Raw genomic sequence first — 22,999 nt, 5'->3', positions numbered from 1 at the left:
CTTTTCCTTCACTCTGGACTCATTAAACTCATTCTGAAATGTGTTGTTAGGGTTTCGAACACTTGTTTGTGGCAGCCAGGTGAGCTAAAGCTGCTGTTCATCACTATCCTACCTGTCCAAATGGCCCTGAGAGTATTTTGGTGATGAGTTTTGGTTATTGTAATGTTAAACCACATTGCTGCCTGGAATGCTGAATAAATCACCAGATGTGTCACCAGTGAAGGGCTATTTGCTGTACAATAACACTACCTAAGCAGAACACAACACATGAACACAGAGACATTAAGAAGCCAAAGCTTCCAGGAGTTACTGTTAGCTTATCTGTCTAATGGTAGATCCGTAAGATAGCTTACCTGTTAACTGAAAACTATTAGGTGATAACCTGATGAAACTGGTAAACATAAGGCCAGCTAGGGCTAAACTGTCATCAAAGCTAACAGTGGCCACTTTGAAAAACAGCAACTAATCAAAAATATAATGTACGTTTTTACTTTCAGTATTTGGTTTGACTCTTTGTGCAGCAAAAGTTACAACTAAATTTTTCCAAGAACGCAGTGTGGCCTGGCAGCTTGGAGGAAATTTAAATGTGTTAAATGTGTTCTGAATTCTGTGTTCAGAACACATTTAACTCCAGGATGGTGTTTGGTGGTATTCTTCACATGTCTGCTCTGCAGCTGAAATCAACAACACTTACAGATTTTCTGAGTGGGATGGTTTAGTATTCAAATGGCATCATTGTGTTATTACAGTTCTACAATATCAACAATTCCCATGGACTGTATATATTCTCACAAAGAGATATAACAGTACAATCCCGACGTATGAATCTTGATTTTTTTAAATTGTTTGTTGTTTTTCCCTCGAAACTGCTGATTTCATTTCATTTCACAATCAGTCCTGATCAATAATACAACCTCTACTGCCAGTATGTAGTCACAACGTAGCTATGAGATGTTTACCAGTCACCATTAAACAGAATACACAGAAGAACATGTTGGTTACTACAACACAAAATGACAAACAAGCAAAGCCAAAGACCTTTACAGAAGTCAAAATCTCTTAAAAGTATATGAAACTGAGGCCAAGTGCAAACTCTGGAGTAAAAGCTAGCATGTTGCAAGTCTACCATAACTATGAATAGTTGTTTGTAAGGGGGCAATTAAGGAGGAATATTCTAATTATTTTCAGTAACCATTACAAAGTAATTTTGCTTAAAATGCATAATAGAAACTTGCTATAGAAACAGAAACAGACGCAGTATGTGGTGCATACAGTTTATGTATAATCCATACCTTTCACTGTAATGGATACACCCATCAGTGCCTCCCGTAGAGCACTTCTCTTCCTCCACCTCCCCTCCTCTGTGTTATACATCTCCACCACCTTCAGAGGGCTCTGGTCCTCTCCCACCCCTCCCACCACCAGGATCTGCTTTCCCATAACTGCCACAGCTGCCCCAGCACGAGGAGTGGGCATAGGGGGCAAGCTTATCCACCGGTCCCCCTGAAAATTGCAAGGAGGAAGACACGTCAGCTGTCAAAGAACTGGGTTGTATTTAACTTTTTAAATTAGAGTTCTGTGTTCAGATAAAGTCCATGGCTCCTTTAGTTCAGGGTACATACACATCAAACAGATTCAATGCTTGCGTGTTTCTTATAAATTCATATCTGTTTCATTTCTAGCTTAAAAAAGTGTATTTGTGTCTTTAACGGACTGAAAGATTTTTATGTTTATTAATTCCTGCTCAGAAAACAGTAAACTATCAGCTCCGCTGTCCACATTGTTTACCTCTGGGGAGTAGAGCTCCAGGGATGGACATGGCCTTCCTGCAGCGTCACAGCCCCCCAGCATGTACATCTGCCCCCCCACTTCAGACAGAGTGTGATAGACACGGCCGCTGGGCAGTCGAGCCAGGCTCTGCCAGTGAAACTCTTGGGCACTGGGCACCGCCATGACATCGGCACCCCGTCGGAGACTCTCTGGGGAGCTGGGGAGCAGGTAGGCGGAGGCCCAGATCCAGAGAAGAGTTAAGGGCAGGATTATTCAGGGAACGCTGAGAAGATGAAAGGTGTGTTTCCTCACCTCTGGATGGTCTTCCACCTCACACTGGGCCCTGGAGCGGAGACAGCATCAGGCAAAAATGGTTTTAGTAATGCAACATAGCACAGCATAAAGATGGGAATCAGTGGCAGTGTTTAATGGTAGTGTACATGTAGCTTTCAGTTGAGTTACCAGAATGAATGTTTACAACAACATGTTAATTTTAGCGTCTAACATGTTAGACGCTATCTAAAATAAGTTAAGGCTTTCATGCAATCAGAGTCAGATCTGTTGTCACTGATGAACTGTACTTATCATGTTTTCATTTTTCTCACCCGGGTGGGAGCGTATGTAATCGATTCAGTTTGTTTGTCTCTCTGTCTCTGATAGTGTCAGCAGTGCAGTCGTCCACAGTTTTCAAGATGAAATTTTTAAATTCTTTGAGAAAATAGATGCCAATAACAGCTTGAGTTTATTTAATTTTGCTAAAAAACGGGTCAGGTTCAAGGTCACACCAACTGTGAAAATCAGTAAAACTTTATATTACCCACAGTTCGTTATGGACCGTCATCAAACTTCACAGCAATACACAAGACCTTGGGGGACATGAATACCTCTGTTGGCTAAGCATCTGATCTTGTAATATATCATATGAAAGGGCATTGACAAAGATGTACAACACACTTAATATTTTTTTTAAATGACAACCTATGATGTCATATGATGTCACAACGACACCATAAAGTTTTTTTATTTGATAAAACAAAGTTTAGTGAATGGAAAAAGAAAAAGATTGTTGTTTACATCAGATTAGTGACAAGAAGTTAAAGTCAAGACACACAATTTAAGCAAATGTTATGAGTTAAATTCATTCAGGGGTATTTCTTGCAATAGAATTTTGACATTTTTCATAGATTTATTCTTCCTTCTGCGCCTCGGTTTGTGTGCACTGTGTTATACTTAGGCTGCAACAAAGAACGAAGTCACACTGCCAACTGAATAAAGATTTACAAAGATTTATTAAACTTTAATTATGATGTGAGGAAAAATGGATCACTTGTGCACAGAAGTCCATGGATAAATTGGCAAATGTATTGCATGTGACATATGTGCAAAAATCAAATTAAGATAATTAGATCAGGAAGAACAAAACAGTCGTGCTATCATGTAGACCAAGCACCTTCACAGGGAGGAGTAAAGTTGCAGCAGGAGAGGAGATGGGGCCACAGCCTTAAAAGGAAGAATTTAAATAGCCATGCATCACCTGCATCACACATGAAACTCTTGTAAGACTAAGCGCACACACATAGCAAACCCTGCATTAATGTCTGAAGCCGTAATAACTGACATAGTTTAGAGCAGGGATGTCAAACTCAAGTCCTTGAGGGCCGGTGTCCTGAAACTTTTCCATGTGTCCCTGCTGCAAGACACCTGAATAAAAGTAGGTCAATTCCAAGTCTCTACAGAACTTGACTGCATGCTGAGGTGGCAACCCCTAACCCTGCTCAAGTACATTTAAATAAATGTAAGTGTTTGAAGAATGTACTTTTATTGCACCATGTTCATTCACTCATGAGCTGCTGTAACATGAATCAAATGGCTGAATCTTGCTAATGACCTAATAATTTTATTCAGCTGTGTTGCAGCAGGGACTCACGTACAAGTTTCAGGACACCGACTCTCAAGGACTGGAGTTTGACACCCATGCACTAAACAAAGTCTGTTGATGGGAAGCAGAATTTGTGACCTGGAGTCACTTTAATGTGTTTGGCACCCGACTGTTTTTGTTTCAGTGTACTTTTTGCCTTTCAATTATCCTTTCCACTGAGATGGAACCAGCAGTAGGTGGAAGAGTTTGGTTCACCTTAGATGGATTCTAATGGATATAGGCGGTATGCCACTGCCCTGCCAGCTGGACTACATAATGTATATGTATATATGGCTGGTTTCAGTCATTATGCAAATGTACTGTTTATAAGATTGGGGAAACCTGCAGTCAGCTGAGACTGAAGAAGTCACTTGGATGAGTGACGAAACGTTTCTCCCACAAAACGCTACGTCCAGATGAACAGAATCAACTTTTTGGAGATACATAATGTATAGTTTTGTCAATTATGGGAATCCCTCTGTTTAATGTTGTGGTCAATATTCAAATAGGAAGATTGTAACCTTCATTTAACTTTATTTTTTTAACCTATTAATGCTTTTTAAGGTTTTGCTGTTTTCACTGACACTTCCAAGTGCTTCCAAACACGTTATGATAAATACCTATAAAGCACACTTTGCTGATAATATGCTCATCATAGGCTATTGTGAATAGAATTTTGAGTTGAAAAATTAATTTAATCCATTTTGCAACAAGGCTTAACATGACACAATGTGGAACAAGCTGTAAATACTTTCCATATGCACTATAACAAGGTGTTGATAATCAACTTAACTTGATTAATTAATGATGACCTCTGAGAGCCTATATAAAAGCACAAGTTATAATAGTTTGCTGATGTCTTTCCTTCTTGGCACTGTGCTCACACAGGCCTGAATGCTGTGGACTAACAATGAGAAGCATCTGCTGCTGCTCATTACTCTAGGAAGGGTTACAGGGCCATTACCAAACTATCTGAAGTCCATGATTGTATAGTGAAAAGGATTATTATCTGAGGAAAACAACATTCCAAATAGTTGCCAGTCTGCCCTGGAGCCGATGTCCCAACAAATTCATCCTAAGGTCAGACCACTGAATGCTCAGAGAAACTGTCAAAAACTGAAAGATTGTCAGGTAGTGGTCAGGTCACCACGGGGTTTGCGTTTAAAAGGGAGACTGACCCACCTGTTCTCCGCTCAGACATTGGTTCCCTCATGTCAGGAGCTCTAGAACCCTTGCCACTGTCAGCCAGCGCGCGCCTCAGGTGCCATAAGTGTTATCCAGCTTTGTTCATTCTTCCATCCTGGTTCCACCGCTTCCAAAGCCATGATCAGTGCACCAGGAGTTAGCCTAACTTCCCTCTTGTCTGCCTGTGCCCAGGAATGGGCAGCGGCCCTTTACAATGCCAAGTCCCCAGCCTGCAATGATTATGCCCTGTTTGCGGAGGAGTTAAAGAAGACCTTCGATCCCCCTTGTAGTGAAGTGGAGGTGGAGTCGCAACTATATCATTTACGTCAGGGTAAGCAATCCATGTGTCACTTTTTCTCAGAGTTCCATATTCTAGCCACTACGTTAAACTGGGGCAATGCTGCTCTCCTTTCAATATTTATGGAGAGTTTGACCGATGACATCTGAGATAAGATGGCAGGACATGAGGCTTCCAAGACTCTTGATGAGCTTTGAAGATAGACCAACCAGTTATGTCACGACCTCGTACTTCTCTAGAACTCTTCCAGTTCCAGAGAGGTACAGCTCAGCCGCTTCACGCCTGGTTGACCATTTCATTCTGGCCACTTCAGTAGACAGCCACCTTCTCCAGTCCTACCCTATCCAGTTCCAGACCCAGCCGATTCGCAAGTCCATCAGGGACCACCAGGAGGAGTCAGATCCTGGGCTGGGGTACTCAGTGTCTACAGCAAAATGGATTCCACAGAACTCCCGCTTCCGGAGTCCATTGATTTTTCTACCACAATCTCTCTGAGGTTGGGTGTAAAAAGGGACCCTCTAATCTACCCCCACATCACTCCTACAACATGCCCATCGAGCTCCTCCCTGGAACGGTGAATCTCCACGTCTCTCTGCTCTTCATTCTCCGTGTCATCTTCGCTCATCATTCCTTGTGTAGCCCCCTTGTGTTTTTCTCTGTGTGTCATTCTGTGAGTTTTGGTTTCAGGTTTTGTTTGTTACTAGTTTTCCCAGTTTAGGTCTATGTTTAGTTCTGTCCTCGCCACTCATACCATCAGCCTTTGCCTGCATTTTGGGTCTCCTGCACTAACTCCTGCACTAACACAACACGGCTTGCCCCGCAAACCGTGACACACATTGGACCAGGAACTATTCCTACGCGCCCCCATTGGTTTTCAGCACCCTTTCGCTGGCCCCTGGTGGAATCCATTTGTGCTGCCCTGTCTGCCGAACCAGCACCTCCACACACCTCTGCAGGTTGGCTTTACATTCCCTCCAAGTGTCGTCAGGAGGGCATGGTCTGAGCACACTCCTCCCTGCTTTTGGGCCATCTGGAACCCAACACGACCCTCCAACTTCTTTGATATGCCTTCTGGTGGATCTCTATGGGTTGGGCCATCCGTGAGTTCGTTTCTGCTTGTGACATCTGTGCCCGGGTCAGATCCTCCACCCAACATTCTGCTGGTGACCTTCAGCGCCTCCCTGTTCCCAGACATCCGTGGTCCCACGTTAATGATTTTGTCACTTCTATCTGTCTGTTAACAATCTCAACACTACCCTTACCCTTGTGGATTGATTCTACAAGGCGGTACATCTGGTCGCGTTATCCGCCCCCCCTTCTACGAAATGGACGGTCAAACTCTTTCTAGAACATGTCGTCTGGCTACATGGGTTCCCCAAGGACATCATCTCCGATATGGGGCCCCAATTCACCGCCAGGTTCTGGAAGGCCTCTTCCAGTCTCACATCTGGCTACCACCCTCAGAATAGGCAATATGGGCCAACCAACAATTGGGACGCTTTTGTGATGCTTCATCTCCACCTAATTGTCTCTTTGGCCCTGTTATATACTTTCAGTGCTCAATATACCAAACAACATCGCTGTCAACATCTCCTGGACCATTCATTTCAACCACAGGACCGGGTCTGGCTCTCCACAAGACACCTGAATAGACATACCGAATCCAAGAAGCTCAATCTAATGTTTATTGGCCCATACGAGATCGCAGCCAGAATCAGTCGGGTCATTTATCGGTTACATTTTTTATGAAGGTCCACCCTGTTTTCCACTTGTCACAGCTTAAACAACACATTACGTCCCCGCTGGCACTACGGTCTCCAGCCCCCACACATCCAGAATCATCAATTGGGGTTAAACTGTCCGTGGAATTCTGGACTCTTGTCGCCGGGGCCGGGTGGTTCAGTACTTGGTGGATTGGGCTGGCTATGACCAGGAGAAATCCTTGTCAGATGCCTGAATCCTCAACTGGCTCCTTTTGATATGAAGGAACAGCAGCTATACTCTGAGCCTCTCCTGGATAGCTGAACTCCTCACCCTATCTAAGGGAAAAGCCAGCCTTCGGAGAAAGCCCATTTCCGCCTCTTGTATCCATGATCTCGTTCTTTTGGTCACTACACACAGCTTGTGACCATAGGTGGTACAGCATCCACTTCACTGCAGCCACAGCGCCAATCCGTCTACCAACCTCCTGTCACTCGTGAACAAGACTCCAAGATACTTAAACTCCTCCACTTGTTCCTAACCCAGAGTGCCCACTACCCTTTTCCACCCTTTTCATCTTAAGTTGTATTTATTAAAAAGAACCATCCACCTGTTCTTATCTTCTTACATAGTAAAAAATATTAATTGCTTGCTTGAGTCATCTTGTCATATATTGTACAAGCCAATGACACAAAATACCTTGCTTCCCGTGACAGACTTTTGCAGAACGGGGATAACTGACTACAAGTCACACACCTTTCCCTGCATCACTTTGCTCATGTGTAACTGTGAATTTAAATATCCACCTCTTACAGGTATCCTCAGATGAGCAGCAGCTGTAGTCTGGACTGAAGTGAGTCATCATCTCTCATGTTTAACTTTCCTTCCTTGTCGTTGTGAAGCCAGGCCCTGCTGTTGTTTTTTCCTATGTCATCCCTCAGGAGCTTTCTCTTTCCTGCGTGTAACCCACTTCTCCTGCCTACACACAGTTTCCAGCGAGGAAAGGGGGAGGAAGTCTGTGACAGACGTGGGAGGAAGCTTTCCAGAATAAGCCCACGATGCACTGCAAGGCTAATTTTGACTACATCACAGAGTACATCACCTTAAATGCACTCTGTCTCACAGACCACAGATGGTTATTGCTCCCAAACTCAGGTGTTTTGAGGTCACACAAAGGCAACTGTTAAATTATCCAGCTGTGATTAAACACACTCTCTAAGCAGTTTATCCTTTAAAGCTTTACATCTCCTTTTAAAAACATGCCCCCTCACCTTGGAAAGGTACACTCTCCGCCTCTCTGTCCATTTTACTGGCAAGCTTTATCTGTCACACCTTTGATCACCTCACAAACAGAGACGATAAAGGACGAAGGGTGAAAATACAGAGGACCATCCTTCAAAATAAAATCTCCCACATTTTATTGTGCAGGGATATGTTGCCATAGCAACAGTTAGGCTTTTCTCAAGAGGTGCTGCTTTTGTTTTTTGGGGTTTGTTTTTTTAACGTCGTTTGCCTGTGATTGCTTATCGCTTGGTTTGCTGTTAATAATAGCTTATGAAAACGGATGAAAAACAAATAAAAGCGGTTGCGTTCCTATAGTCTGACCCCAGTGGGGGGGCGAGGGGATTTGCTAACAAGGCTGGGTAGTTTTCATCCAGCCCAGCTCACAGAGTGCATTAATTGCAATCTGTAACCAATTTGGTTTGCCATATCGTTTTTGTTTTTTTGTTTTTCAATTAACTGCTTGAACAGCTTGAGATCAACAGTAAGCCTACCAGCATCATCTGAAGTCATTTACAATCAGCATGCCTCCAACTTGAAACTTTTAATTAGGTTGCCTTCCTACTATCCCTTTGCTGTCACTGTGCAGGGACTCTAATCTGAATGTAAAACTAGTGAAACCTTCATTCGTTAAATGAAACATACTGAAATGCATTTTAATGAAAAATTGTGTCTTACGAGTCATTATTGCCTTATCAACCATCCATCCAAGTTTGAATGACAATGAACATAATTTGTGGCAAACAGGTTATCACGAAGGAGAAACATCTGAAGTCTCTCCGCTGGTCGTTCTGCTCATAGACCTCAGAAAAATGAATATGCAAATACTGAGATTGCAAAAGCTAACCTGAAGCCAAGGCATGGATCCAACTGCTAATAACATTTGATACAACAAATTAGAATACTTGAGATGACTAAACTGGATCCAACTGTGCCGCCATGCGAGTTAATCCCTTCTTAATCAAACTTGCAAGGAAGAAATCCAGCATTACTTTTCCTCAGGGACTCTACTCACTTTACTTACACATTTATTTTCACATTATTTATTTATTTCATTTTTGCTTTAAAAGATTATGTAAATCATTGATTTAATTATGTCCGGTTATTGAACACTGGGGCGAGCTCTTTATTCTCTTGAGGACAACCAAGGCTATGTGGGACCCAGCCCAAACATGTTCACATGTGTTTTGTAGACTTGGAGAGAGCATTCATGTCCTGTGGGTTAAAGTTATCCTGTGAGGGGTATTCACAGGATATGGGGTATCAGGCCTGTTCATGAAGGCTATTCTTTTCACTGTAAAACTGTAGCAAGAGCTTGGTTTGTATTGCAGTAAGTTAGATTCATTCAGTATCCAGGGCTTCCCTTTTTGGCAGATGTTGTTTTAACTTTTATGGACAGCTGGTGTCCGTTTTGGTGGTCTCAGGATATTTGCAGATGATGTGGTTCTGTTAGCTTCATCAAATGTTGACCTCCAGCCTGCACTGGGGTAGACTGCAGCTGAGTTTGAATCAGAATCAGAATCAGAATCAGAAAGGGGTTTATTGCCAAATGTTGAGCAGGTTTACAACATTAGGAAATTGCTGCGGTGCTTCAGTGCAATGAAATGGCTGGAGTGAGAATCAGCACCTCTGATTCAAGAGTGGCAGCTTGGAGTTGCTGGAATACAAGTGGCAGAAATGAACTTCCTCTGAAAGGTAACACAGTATAGTATGTCTTGAAATTGCCTTGTAAATTCCCCGTGCAGAGTGTCTAGGATGGATGAGAACCTGTGGAGGTGGTCAGAAGGTTGAATGTGTGGCTTCCTTCACCTTCACCAAGCTGTACATTTCAAGCACAAAAAGGCTCGTGCACTGCAGTTTAGTTGATTCATTAGACCAGTCACATCAACAGAAAAACTAAGGTCTGACAATATGGTTAACTTTTTGCACTGACTTACACACTTTCGGATGTATAATACAATGCAAGAATACCAGTTTCTGTTCAAGACCCATTTTATAACTATATCCTACATTTTCTTCAAAAGTTAATATTTTTCCCCATTTGGACAACCATCTGTTGTCACACCTGCAAGCTTGTCCCATGTGAGTTCCAAGTTGTCCAAACATGCATGGCATGGCTGTGATTTCCCCCATAATTCTGAAGTCACATACAAAACACATACAAACATAAGTAGCTGAGCAGTGTCACAGCTCAGTGACAGCTCTCATCCAAAACTAAGAAAAAAAACATTGACCACTTTGGTGCAGCTGAAGTTTCCCGCAATGTCCTCAATTCTTCTTGTTATAGTGAGGTGGGAGAGAGGAACGTTCTCATGTGAGTGACTGAATGCAGGCTGGACAGGAAGGGTCAAGGGGCCAGATGGGGCTGTAAAATGCCCAAGTCTGATGTAGAAGGTGATTTAGCAGGAGGCTATCCACTGTCAGGGGTGTGCAACACTAATGTGATCCCTTACATCTCTGAATAGCAATCTAATTTGGAAGACAACAGAGAAGATTCACATATGTAATAAAGGAAGGGATGTGTAGGGCAGCGGTCCCCAACCCCCCGGCCACAGACCGGTACCGGTCCATGAGTCGTTTGGCACCGCGCCGCGAGAGTTGAGGCTCGGGTGTGAAATGTATTGTTTTCAGGGTTTTCATCATTAGCTCTGTCTTTTTCCGTGTTGCAGTTGTGTGTCTTATTTTGAAATAAATATTTACGTGTTACCATAGCAACCAGAGAGCATTAAGGGGCAGAGAGGAGGATGTTATGCTCAATGTTGTTGGCGCATTTCCGGAGGTCACTGCTAATAAAGTTACACAATTACACAGTGAATTCGCCTTTATTATTATATTTACAAAATAGCACAGTTTTTGTCTTGGTCGTATCATTTTATTTTGTTGGATTTATCTGCAACACCCTAAAGGCTGGTCTGTGAAAATATTGTCTGATATTAAACCGGTACGTGGCGCAAAAAAGGCTGGGGACCGCTGGTGTAGAGGGTTGCTGCGACCCATGAAGATTCTAGGAGTAAGGTGAGATGAAAGTACAGGATTTGCTGTTTTCATTATTCTCAAAACTAAATAAAAAAACTTACTAAAATCTAAATTCTACCTAAAACACTTTAGTAGAAGTTAATTAAAATGTTTTATCACTCTTAATTCTAGTTTTCAGCTTGGTTTCAGTTAACTGTAATAACCTTGGGTGTTAGCCAAGTAGATATGTATGTATCTATATGTATCTATAGTAACAGTTGACCACTGACCCTACCAAGCAGTTACTTCCTGTATCTCTCTCCATCACTCTCTCTCTCTAAACTCTCACAGTTTTCAGCTATTTTAGGGCCAATACATCAGGACAGTCATTGGGAGTTTATAGAAGTGTACCTACTTACTTACTTATGTAACACTCTCATTTTAACATTTAAGCAGACTGTTCAGAGCTTACACTTCACAAACCATTTTCCTTTAAAGCTTTTAATATTCACTTCTCATGAATCTCCACAGTAAAGACAGTAGTTCATGCAGAACTGACAGAAGGAGTGAAAGAACAGTGTATATGAATGAATGTCAAAAAATAAGGTTTAAATATGTTACAAGCACAACTCTTAGTGATGGAGGAGGTAGTCAGTTGTAGAAGTAGCAATAAAGCAGTCAAGTTTCAAAGATGAAAGTGCCTACTGAGCAGCAAATGTTTCCTAGGGGAATTTTACTTTTATGTTTTTGGGTTACTGTAACTACTGCATTAATATGTGTACTGCATTTGACTGCTGCAGATGTTAAAGGTTCAGTTCAATTTTTTATTCCTCTCACATATTTGTTACGTAACATTTTTAAAAACTGTCTTATCTGTCAAATTACACCTATTAGTATGACTTAGGCAGATGTGAAACATCTGGGTCTAAATCTTACAATGACACGTTTCAGGCATCAGTAAAGTTTTTTTTAGGATTTTGCATTAGACGGACTGATTTCCTCTTACTACTTATGGTGAGTAGTGTGTCAGCTTCTTTAGACTACATATTTGCAGCAGCATCCAACAAGCAGGAAAAGTGACAGTGGAACAGCAGAAGTAACTACATAAATGTTGTATTTGTCAGGATGGAAAATAATGTTCAAAGTTCTTTTACACATTTGACACGGGCTTCACATTTATATGGTGTACTTACTCGTAGTAAAGCAGCCCTCCTTTGGATGAATCCTGTGCTCCATCTCAGCTGTCAGGATTCATCCACGCTGCCCTCACACACTGACGGGAAACAGGTAGGATAAAAATTTCATCTCAGTGTCTGACTGAAGTTTTTGCTCGTGTATCAGAACATATCAGTTCTTTTTGGCTGCCCTCTTCGTCTGAGTGGGACAACAAAATACCCTTAGTCTGTATGATGTTTGCCAGATTAAGCAACAAGCTCTGTCTGTGTTTGTCGATTATTCGCACTCTGCTTGTTTGCAGCCCACATATTTGTACTGTCTTGGTGGACGGTGTTGGTGATTTCTGATCTAGCTGTCTATGTTCATATACAGGTGACCACACACAAAGTCTTTCACACATACACATATTAGTGCTTGGTCTTTTTCTTAGGCTAAACTAACCACATGAGTTTCAAGCTTTGACGGTCTCACTTCTCATTCACCTGATTTGGTGTGACACTTGCTGCCAACCTGAAATTTGCATGTAAAAGGCTTAACCTTTCAATCACCACCACAGGCACCAGCTGATACAATCCACATCAGATCATTTAAATACTCCAGCTTGGTCACTTGATGAACAAAGCATTCTCTAAGAGAGAGGGTTGCTTCTGTAAGCTGTCATTTGACATCAAAACAAATGACAAGTTGATCAAAAGAGTGATCAGCCTGTTTCATATGGTCAAGGACAGCTACATTAATGTTAGCCGCTAATTGAAGCTTTGTTAGCTTACCTCTGACTCTCCACATGTTGCTGCCATTGTCCGTATCTCCAGCACCTGTGGTACCGTTAAAAAAACAAACAAGCGCTGCCACACTTTCAGAACTTCGTCATCAGCTTGGTACCAAAGAAGCAGTTCCCTTATCTCTTATCCGTGTTATCAAAAAATCCCGTGTTCGACTATATGTCTTTCACCCAAGAATCAAACCACACATTTTAACTGAACCTAATGGTTGTAAACACACCCATGGATACGCTGGCATCCAGAATCCAATAAGCTCAGAAAAACAACTGCCTAAACACGTCTGTCACAGAGACACTCCTTCACCGTGACAAGGTGCCGCTAGGACAGACTGACAGGACACATTATCACTATAGACAGCGGCATGTTGTTTCATGCTGTGCTGGGAAATCACAGCAGTTAGCATGCACACATACTATCTAGGTTGTTACCACAGTAACCAATGAAAATAGTTACACGATGCCTGAACAATTGAATCTGACGTGATCGCACGATGTAATGTGGCACGGCATGCGCAATCACATACAGTACATTCACAGCTAAATGTATGTGGGTGTGACATGCAAATTAGATTAGAAACTGGTGTTGGGGAGTTTGTGTTTACCAGGGAGAAAGGGTCTAATAAAAGAAATGCATTGAAGGAAATACAGGATGCAACAATCTGGTGTTTAAAAGTCAGGGATCTTGTGGATCCTGACATTACATAAATGCCATGCTGAATTACTGGAGTACCATGTTAAATGTATGTGAAAATGTATGTGAAAAAGCCAACTGGATGCCAAAACAAATGCCAACATCAAGCAGCTCCTGTGCCTGATCTGCATCAATATGTTTGCTTCAGCTTGTTTTTACAGGATAATCTGCTTGGGAGAAATCCCGCAAATAGACTAAAAAATCTATATTCATCACCATCATGGTCCTGCAGATTACAAACGGGTTGTACATTTAGAATGAAAGAGACTGTCATCTTGGCTACTGCACCAACAACATTACAAGTGAAATGCAGCAGCAATCTTTGAATGTTCTGAAAAAACACATCATGTGATTTCTGCTTTAATCCTCCTTTCAAGTCTGTCTTAGAGGTTGGGCTAAAATCTGGGAAAAGGCTTCAGTAACCTCCTACACCAGGTTGTTTTTCAGTGGAGTAACCTATTTTTCATTATTTAGAGGTGAGATCAAACACATGGTGTGTATATTTTGCTCTACAACTGACCCCGTGTGTACCCTCCCTCTCTCTCTGTGGGTGCACATAGGCATTTAAGAAAGGCATTGTTTATTGGCCAACAGCTCTCCCAGCACAGTCTGAATCAATCAGGGTTTAGCTCAAACAAGCCTTATCTGGTAAAATCCTCTATTGATATGCATGTTTGAGTTCAGAGAAGAAAAGACAAAGAAAAAAGACACCTTCTCAGGAGAGTACCAGCTATTAGCAGGGGAGCTAACTTAACATGGAGGAAGCTAACAGCAAATAGTCAGTAGTTTATAAGTATTTCACCCGTTGCACAAACAGCTTTTTCTTCTATCCGCTCAATACTTTTTGAAGGATGCACAAACTGGACTCAAGTGAGATGATGCAGCTGAAAAGGGTGGATTCAGTCGCTGCCCTCTGGAATGCCCTCATGCTAATGTTAAGTCTAATACTTTCATTACACTTATAGTGCCTTAATTTGCTGTCAGTCAACTCAATTAATATTATTTCATTTCATCTCTCTTGTTAGCTCCGGTGAATACGAGGACTGCACTCACAGTGAGACTGAGAACAGGGAAATAGTGTGGCTATGCTCTGAAACCCATTCTTCTATATAACTCGGGCCACACAATAACAGTTTAGTGCTAGGGGTGGGTTTTAATAATCGATTCATCGATTAAAATCGATTCTGGCTTGGATAACGTGATATCGATTCATTAAAATCCTGAATCGATTTTTTATATAAATGTATTTTTTGCCCAAAATTCCAGAATCTCAAGTGAAACGTCACAAATTTTTGACAACCACCAAACAGCTAAGACAGTAAATGAGAGCAGGAACACGGCTTCTGCACAAAGACGTAAACACAAAGCACGGACCCGCGGATCAGAATCAGTGAGATGTCGCCTTTCTCACCCGACGGCACGGACACGGTTGGGGCTGAAAGCCGACAGCTCGCTGATTCTGATGTTTCAGCGGGTCCGCGCTTTGTGTTTACGCCCTTTTTGCACTGATTCTAAAGCTGTTAGTTTTATCTCTCTTCAAACAATATTGACCGAACCAGCAGCAAAAGAAGATCCAAACTAAGCTTCACATAAACATCGTCATGGACTCCCTCTGACTTTTGCTGTTTTGCATCCACCACAATAAAATCACACTTCATGCACAGCTCTCTCTCTCTCTGTACTTCAAGAACAGTTTCCCGTCTATCCCTGAAATCAGTTTTCTGCATTATTTGCTTGCTTGTTACGCACAAGTCTAGCGTTGTTTGCAGCGCTGTCGGCCGCTTTTTTTTTTTTTCCTTTTACTTACTTCTGAAAAGAAAACCTCATTTCTGCCATTCAACAGGCTTCTGAAAAAATTTAAACTTCTTAAAATTATGCAAAATGCAAAACGCTTAGCTGTGTCTCTAATAAAACCGCTGTAACTTCAGAGGTAATGTTCATAAGTTGATTAATGGTTTTCTTTCATTTTTGATCTACTGCAGAATATTTTTATAAAATCCCAGGCCAGGAAAATCACCTTCACGTTTTTCTGTGTTTTATCTTCAGCTACTTTGACACAAAGGCGTCTGCTGTGATGCTCACACCTTTGATAAAGTCTGGAATATGTCAGCTTCCTTTTTATAGATACAAAAATATGTAAATGTACTGATCTGAATTATAATATTTCTGACTGTCTGAGGCAAAATTTCCCAGATTAAAATCGAATTGAATCGAATCAAATCGAATCGAATCATGGATCGAATCGATTCAGGACCTTGTGAATCGGAATAGAATCGATTCTAGAAATCAGTGACGATACCCAGCCCTCTTTAGTGCAGCGTTGAGTGCAAGCACGCTTTTGGGGAGCACTCCTACATACTGTGAACTTAATGACACCAGTTCACATGCTTATAGGGACAGCAGTACTGATGAAACATTTTCCAGTAAATTGGGCGGGTTTTGTTTAAACAGAGATATAGCTTGTTGTATCGTAGGCTAGTATGTGTAGTTTAGGTTTGTGAACTCAAATGACACTTAAATACTTTAGTTGATATTTGAAATAATATAAATGTTACAATGTTATAATGAACACACTTTTTTCAGCTATAATAAAAAGACATGTCAAGAAGGCCCCAGACATTCAGCATCATTCAGTGGTTCCAAATTCCACCACCAGGAAAAGGTAGCTTGAATTCATAACAGCCAGAAGCACTATCGAGTATATTGCCTTGTAATTAAAATACTGGGAAACCTGGGTTATGTGGTGCTTGGATCACTGCATGTTTCATATCTATTGCCCCATCACAGTTGGGGAGATTCCACTTCTCTCAAAGCCCAGAGCAATCTCCTTTCAATCAGGAGCTTTTGGCACAGGAAGACATTCGTCCACCAGTGTCACAATGTTTGAAACGGACTCAGGCGCAGACCAGAAATCCTTGGCAAAAGAAAGTGCGTTTATTTACAGTGAGACACCAGGTGCAAATATATATACAGTGTGGCAGGGAAAGGGATCCGGGGCTCCAGGGTCCAGGGGAAACAGGGATTAATCTTATACAAACTCCTCTCCTCGGCAGATTCCAAAAACACACACGCTCTCTCGGGTCCAGGGCAGATCTACACACACACACACACACACACACACACACACACACACACACACACACACACACACACACACACACACACAGAAAGTCATCCAGGTTAGAAACTATCTCAAACTCACAGATTCAGATTCAGATTTACCAGATTCAGAGAGACTGACGCTGATGGCTCAACGATCCAGCGAAGAATGACACAAGTCCGCCATCATAAATAGTGCTCCAATCAGCTGGGATTGGCTGCAGGTGTGCCGGTGAGCACAGGTGCGTGGGCCAGGGGCGGGAGCCCGTAATGAGCACCGCCCCGGCAGAGGAGAAAGAGAGAGAGAGAGCAAAACAAACAAACAAAACATGTTGCCTATCACAGAGTCAGCCAGCGAGGCACGGGGACCATGACAGCCAGGCTTTCCTATATCGCCTTGGTGACATCTGGCACAATGTATATCACAGTGGAGATGCCCACCCCGTAACTGGAGCCAATCATGTTGAAGGAGTCACCAGACTAACAACATCATTCAAGTTCAAGTTTAAAAGCTTAGAAAATTGTTACTTTGTTATACCTGGAGTCACCAGTATTATTACCTTAATAGTATCAATGAAACTGACTCCTACTAACCACAGTCATTTAGTAGTGTTTTTATATGGGCTATTTTATTTAGGTCTATTAAAAAAATAAAATCACAAACAAGTGTAACTGCTATTAAAACAGAGCCAGAAAGTCTTGGTAAACAATTTCAATTCATGAATAGCTTCTCAGTCGCCTAATGCTAAATGCATTGCTTTATGCTAAACAGACTTAACAGGAGTGTTCGCTTTTCACATTTTATTTTTACATAAATTACCCACCTCAGACAAATTGCTGAACATTTCTTTGGAGAAATTGCCTCTCAGAAATTTGACCGATCCCGACAAATCCCAGTCCAACTCTCACCAGCAGAATGTTTATTGAATTGCTCATTGCTAAGTCGAGAGTACACTCGGAACCTGTCGGAGCTCCTTCACAAACCTGAGTGGCTCATGCAGGAGCTGCAACCTGTTTCTTGTAATTCACCTTCTTCTTTATAGATGACAGGTTCATGTTGAAAGTAGTGGTTGTTCTCTTCAGTACTTCAAACTTCCACTTTATGTCCTGGTAACAGATGTTTTTTGACTGTACTTAAATACCATGAGTTTATTGCTTTAAGCTTCAAACTGTTGTCCCTCACTGTGAGTGTCAGCATCACAGCTGCTCTCTGTTTCTTTTACCTGATGTTGTCATGACTATTATTTCACATTTAGCTCAGCAGCTTGGTATGCCTGCTGATCAACATGCCAGGTATAAGTAACAATCAAACTTCCATTTTTTGTCCATCGTCTGACAACCGAAACGGTAAAATATGTTACGAGAGCAACATCACCGTGAATCGGACTCCATTAAATGATTGCGTAAATGATCACAGAGCTTTGGGACATCTTTCTCCTTCACTTTTCTGTTCTTTCATATTTATTCTGCTATGTATGTACAAAGACATAGTCCCAAACTAATGAGTAGAATCATTAAGATCCAAATACTTCCTCAACCATACTTTAATTTTAAGTCCAATGCCTACAAAAGGGAGACAGTCGTCATGGCCCAGGTTGGCACACACTGGCTAGAATGGCAGTGCTTATTTCCTGTAGTGCTGATTGAGTCTGCAGATATACACAGTATCCAAGATGTAAATACAGCTGAGCATTTTGCCATATCCATCTTGGTGTTTTGAAACTGGATATCAACAGACAAGGTCTGACAAACCCACAGACACTGCACACTCAAATGCAAGCAAGTAGATAGAGTCACCCCAAAGCACAGCCTGCTTTAGCCTCCTTTTTGACCCTAATGGGACCATCAAAAACATTGTGCTGTATTAAATAAGCCTTGCGATTGATACCATTAACTCATCAGAAAAGGCTTCATGTACATAAGGGTTGTGCTCTCACACACTTCTTGACAAAGACTAAAAATAAATAAATACATTCAATGTTTAATTTCAATATCCAGCTAATATTCATTCACTGTTCCTTGATTATGCTAGGCTAATCATTAACCACTCTCCCTCTCTACATGCAGTAAGAGCTGCACAGGTGGATACAGGTTTAGCCTCACAGCAGTGCTGGCTACTACAACTTTTCTGGTGGGAATCCAGCTGATTACAGCTGAACAGTTTTTAAAATATTCAACTTTACAATTGAATTTTGAGTATCAGTTGAAAGCACTATTCGCCACACCTAAAGAATAATCTGTGCATAAATCATTTGCTACTGTAGTTTATACATAAGATTCCTTCTTTTCTTGCATTGTACAAATGAATAGCACCTTCCTTAAAATTTCACTAAAATAGTTGTATCAGTAAGTAAAAGTCAAATATCTCATATACAAATTCTGAATAATAAAGAGTTCAACTAAAATTGTAGTTAGTCTCTGCTGCCTTTACAAAGCAAGCAGCATAAACTGTGACAGGATGGATAACTAACCTGTGATTGGGTTTGAAAAGCAAGAAGTGTACCTGATAATGGTTAACAACATGTGACGTGATGTTTTTGTGTAATGTATGTATGGTCGGAGGGTAAGATGGCGCCGCCATTGCGTGCAATAGGTCGGCAGCCTTAACCCTCTCAAGGCAGGCGTTGCAGATTTGCAACAGTTAAAAACTAACAACCTGATTACCCCACATACATATTTTATGAGGTTTTTTTACTCAGAAGTACCACTCCAGGACTGTGCATTAGCAACAAAAAGTTTAATTTGAGCCTGAGAGGGTTAACCTGAAATTTCCCCTGTGGGACTAATAAAGGTATATCAAATCAAATCAAATCAAACTCTTTCTATCCATTCATAATGCAGCTGGTGACATCCTTCCTGTCTTCTTACACCTATCGTCTAACTCAAAAGCACTCTGTGTGCTCACTGGATGAAACTGAACATTTAAACGCAGCAGTAGGGCTGTGCGATATGACCAAAATCTCATATCCCGATATAAGACATCTATCGTCCTGATAACGATATAAATCACAAAAATTTTACATTTTCTGAAAGTTCTGTGAATCTCGGGCAGCTCGACTTGCGTGAAGTGTTTCCAGCTGGGCGTTGTGTACCTGGAGTCGAGTGTTTTAACCGATGCATGAAACGATACATTTTTAGACATAAGTTGTAACGGCCGCCGTTTTCTTTGTATTTATTACACGGCGTGCTGCGGGGAAAAGCCTGTTCTAACGTTTGAGTCTAAGGTTTATTTTTTAGCACCTGGCGGCTCTTTTTTGCTTCTCATCCGTAAACACTCTGAATACTCTTTCACGTAATTCAGTTTATTTTGAAAAGTCTCAACAGGATCTTGAGCTTTATTGTGAAAGGTTTATGTGGAAAATAAACAAGTGGACACGCGATGGTTTTACGGTCATTGTTGCAAACTACAACCCATAAAAACAGGCGCTTGTCCATCTGTAGTGTGGTTATATTAAATATAAGAGAAAGAGAGAAATTTAAGAAATTAATATAACCACTACAGTGACCATCAAAACGATGAAAAAATATTGCCGTAAACAGTTTATTTTGCGACACCACAAAACAAACGATAGCGTAAAATGAAACGATAGATGTTTTTATATTGTCATCCGATATATATCCTTATATCGAACAGCCCTGCACAGCAACACACAGTTCTCACTGTGACATTTTAATAAAACCAGTGCTGTTCCATATTCAACTGCTAAACTTGAGCAGCACACTACCTAAAAGCCTCTTTTAGCACTTTAAGTAATATTCTGAGGATCTGGTTTCAGAAGCTGATAATGGGTTTTATGTTTGTGGCTCCTTGTGGGATGATTAGAAGGACTGGCAGTAAGAGCTGCCATAGCTGAACTGACACTGACAGAGAAAGCTAAAGAAGCTCAGACTTCACATGAAGAAAACGCTAACACAAAGTGTGAAACACACTGACAGGTAATGTTTGGGGAGAGCCATGTAAAACTGCCATATTGAAGAGAGGTGCACACTTTGGAAGGAGTTAGTTAAAGAAAGTTAAAGAGGAACTTCCTTTGGATAGGAGTTTCCGGACAGCAGGGCCTTTGTCTGCTTTACTTCAAGCCAGCCACAGTATACTCTATCTGACATTTACACAGCCTCTTAGCTGTAATAGCTTGAGGTGCAATAGCTCTTCTCAAGAGAACGTGGCAAATTCCAGTCTTACTATATTCAGCCTCTCCGGCTGACAGATCCACAGCTCATCTCCTCGCAGCCGGCTGAATCACCTTGTTGTTCCCAGCCGAAACCCTGCCACTGATCAGCCTGAAGATTAGATAGGGCTCTGGCATTCCTGGCTGCCCAGCTCCATCTGATTTAGTGCTCCAGACAATAACAGGCAAATGTGCTTCTGCACAAAGCAGGGAAAAATGAACATGTCTGATGGCTTATGGGTTGCACTCTATTGTGTGAATCTGAGCTGACCTCTAGATCAATAGGCCAGGAGGAGGAGAGACTACATCCCTCAGCCTCCAGAGATGCAAAGGCTGCTCTCTTCACTAATCTTATCTCCGCTGTATGCAAACAAACACACCATGAGCTATCATTATTAAAATGCTTTCAGCAGACAGAGACTTTGTGGTAGGAAATCACAATGAGGTGTAATTATCTTGCTGCTGTCACCAGAGCTTCTTTAAACTATGCTGCTGCTTGCCATCATGCTATGCTATATTAGCATTTACATATTTTACACAAGACTGAAATTACAAAATGCTCCAGCGCAGCTGTTCCTGTGTCTGTGCTCGCACCCATGAAGTCAACTGGAAGCCTAAATCTGCCAGCACAGGGTCCAGGTCCTGTAATGAGCGAGCAGAGACTAAATCAGTTGTGGCTGATTGTTGGCCGAGGCTGTTGGGGAGCAGTTGGCGTCTCTCTTATCTGTATTTAAAAGGCAAACAGATCGCTGTGTTTCCCTCCCTCTGGCTGTCCTTATGGTTTTTATGTGTCATTTATTTGAGTGTGTTTGGGCGTGTCTGTGTGCTCAGCTGGCAGATGCAGTAAAAGTGAGAACACTGCCGCTTTTAAGGGGGAGAAAATAGAGCACCTTTTTCTTTCTCCTGCTCTGGCTTTCACAACACTCCACCGGTCCATTAAAACCCAAACACACTGACCACCTATCAAGCAGGAAAAAGCTGCTCCATTGTGATGAAGGGATAAGTCACCTAACGTCAGGTTGCCTGCCAATTTAACCTGTTTAACGACAAAACTAATCCTTAGTGTCAAAGCTGAAGTAAATCCTTATGTGTGGTCGACAACATGACAAGATGCTCTTATATCAGGATGCAGCCATTCACAGCATTTTCCAGTATAGTATAACAGCTGGTTATAGCCAGTATAGTCACAGGATTCCATGAGTCATTTCTTCTTATTTTGTGGTCTGCTTCCTTAAGAATTTGGCTAGGTGCTGGTCACCAAAAGGTGGTGGATTTTCTGTTAAGCTGTGTTGAGCAACAGTCAGAGCTGCACACAACCATCTGGACACTGCTCTGACACAGAGCATCATGTATGACTAGCAAATGTAGCGTCATGTAGATCTAGTATCACAGAAAAAGGACATTCCTGTGTTGGACAAAAGGTTGAGCTAACTTAGCTAGCTGACTGTGTTTGCTAGCTCTTTACCAACACCAATACCATCACTTAAACTGACACATTACAGACTGGAAACCGTGCTTATTAGCATATTTTACCCTCACTTTTTGTTCAATTTAAAACAAAACGGACTGTTGGACTGACAGTGGCTGGTTCAAAACTGTGAACATAGTCTCCAGTTTCCAGTCTCATTGCTACAGGTATATAAAATTAAGCACCTAGTGATGCAACAGGTTCTCATCCCAACGCGTAAAATAGCTACGATTGTGACAAATCGTCACTATTTTACACATTGGGAATGAGAGTAGGCGGGAATAGGGCTGGGCCATATCATATCGTTCACGGATATCGAATATCGGTATAATGTTGCGCAACGATAAGAAAATGAAATATTGCGATAGAATATGGGTAAAACGTGCATGAGCGCACTACACATACTCGTTTTCATACGCACATTTTCGCACGTTTTCATACATGCATGGCGGCGACAGAGAATGAGAAGGGTGAAAGCGGATCGTTGAATGAAACGGATGAACCAGA

General features: G+C 41.7%; 1 protein-coding gene across 4 annotated transcripts in view; it reads right to left on the bottom strand.

The window, feature by feature from the left end:
* The window catches only part of klhdc8a (kelch domain containing 8A), a 59,603-nt gene that overhangs the window by 22,068 nt on the left and 14,536 nt on the right, over window positions 1–22,999 (bottom strand). For 2 of the 4 annotated variants that reach the window (XM_040003164.1, XM_040003165.1), the window contains 3 exons: window positions 2,083–2,113; window positions 1,789–1,987; window positions 1,293–1,503 (listed from right to left, as the gene is read on the bottom strand). In XM_040003164.1, the coding sequence (XP_039859098.1) occupies window positions 1,293–1,503; window positions 1,789–1,987; window positions 2,083–2,113 (441 nt within the window). Of the gene's footprint in view, window positions 1–1,292; window positions 1,504–1,788; window positions 2,114–12,301; window positions 15,141–22,999 lie in introns of those variants that run through there. The other 2 variants (XM_040003166.1, XM_040003168.1) reach the window with 2 other exon arrangements.

Source organism: Simochromis diagramma, unplaced genomic scaffold (genome assembly GCF_900408965.1).
Source record: "Simochromis diagramma unplaced genomic scaffold, fSimDia1.1 OVJJ01000646.1, whole genome shotgun sequence".
Classification (NCBI taxonomy): Eukaryota; Metazoa; Chordata; class Actinopteri; order Cichliformes; family Cichlidae; genus Simochromis; species Simochromis diagramma.
Note: the sequence above shows the minus strand (reverse complement) of the source record. Positions and strands in the feature narration are given on the sequence as shown.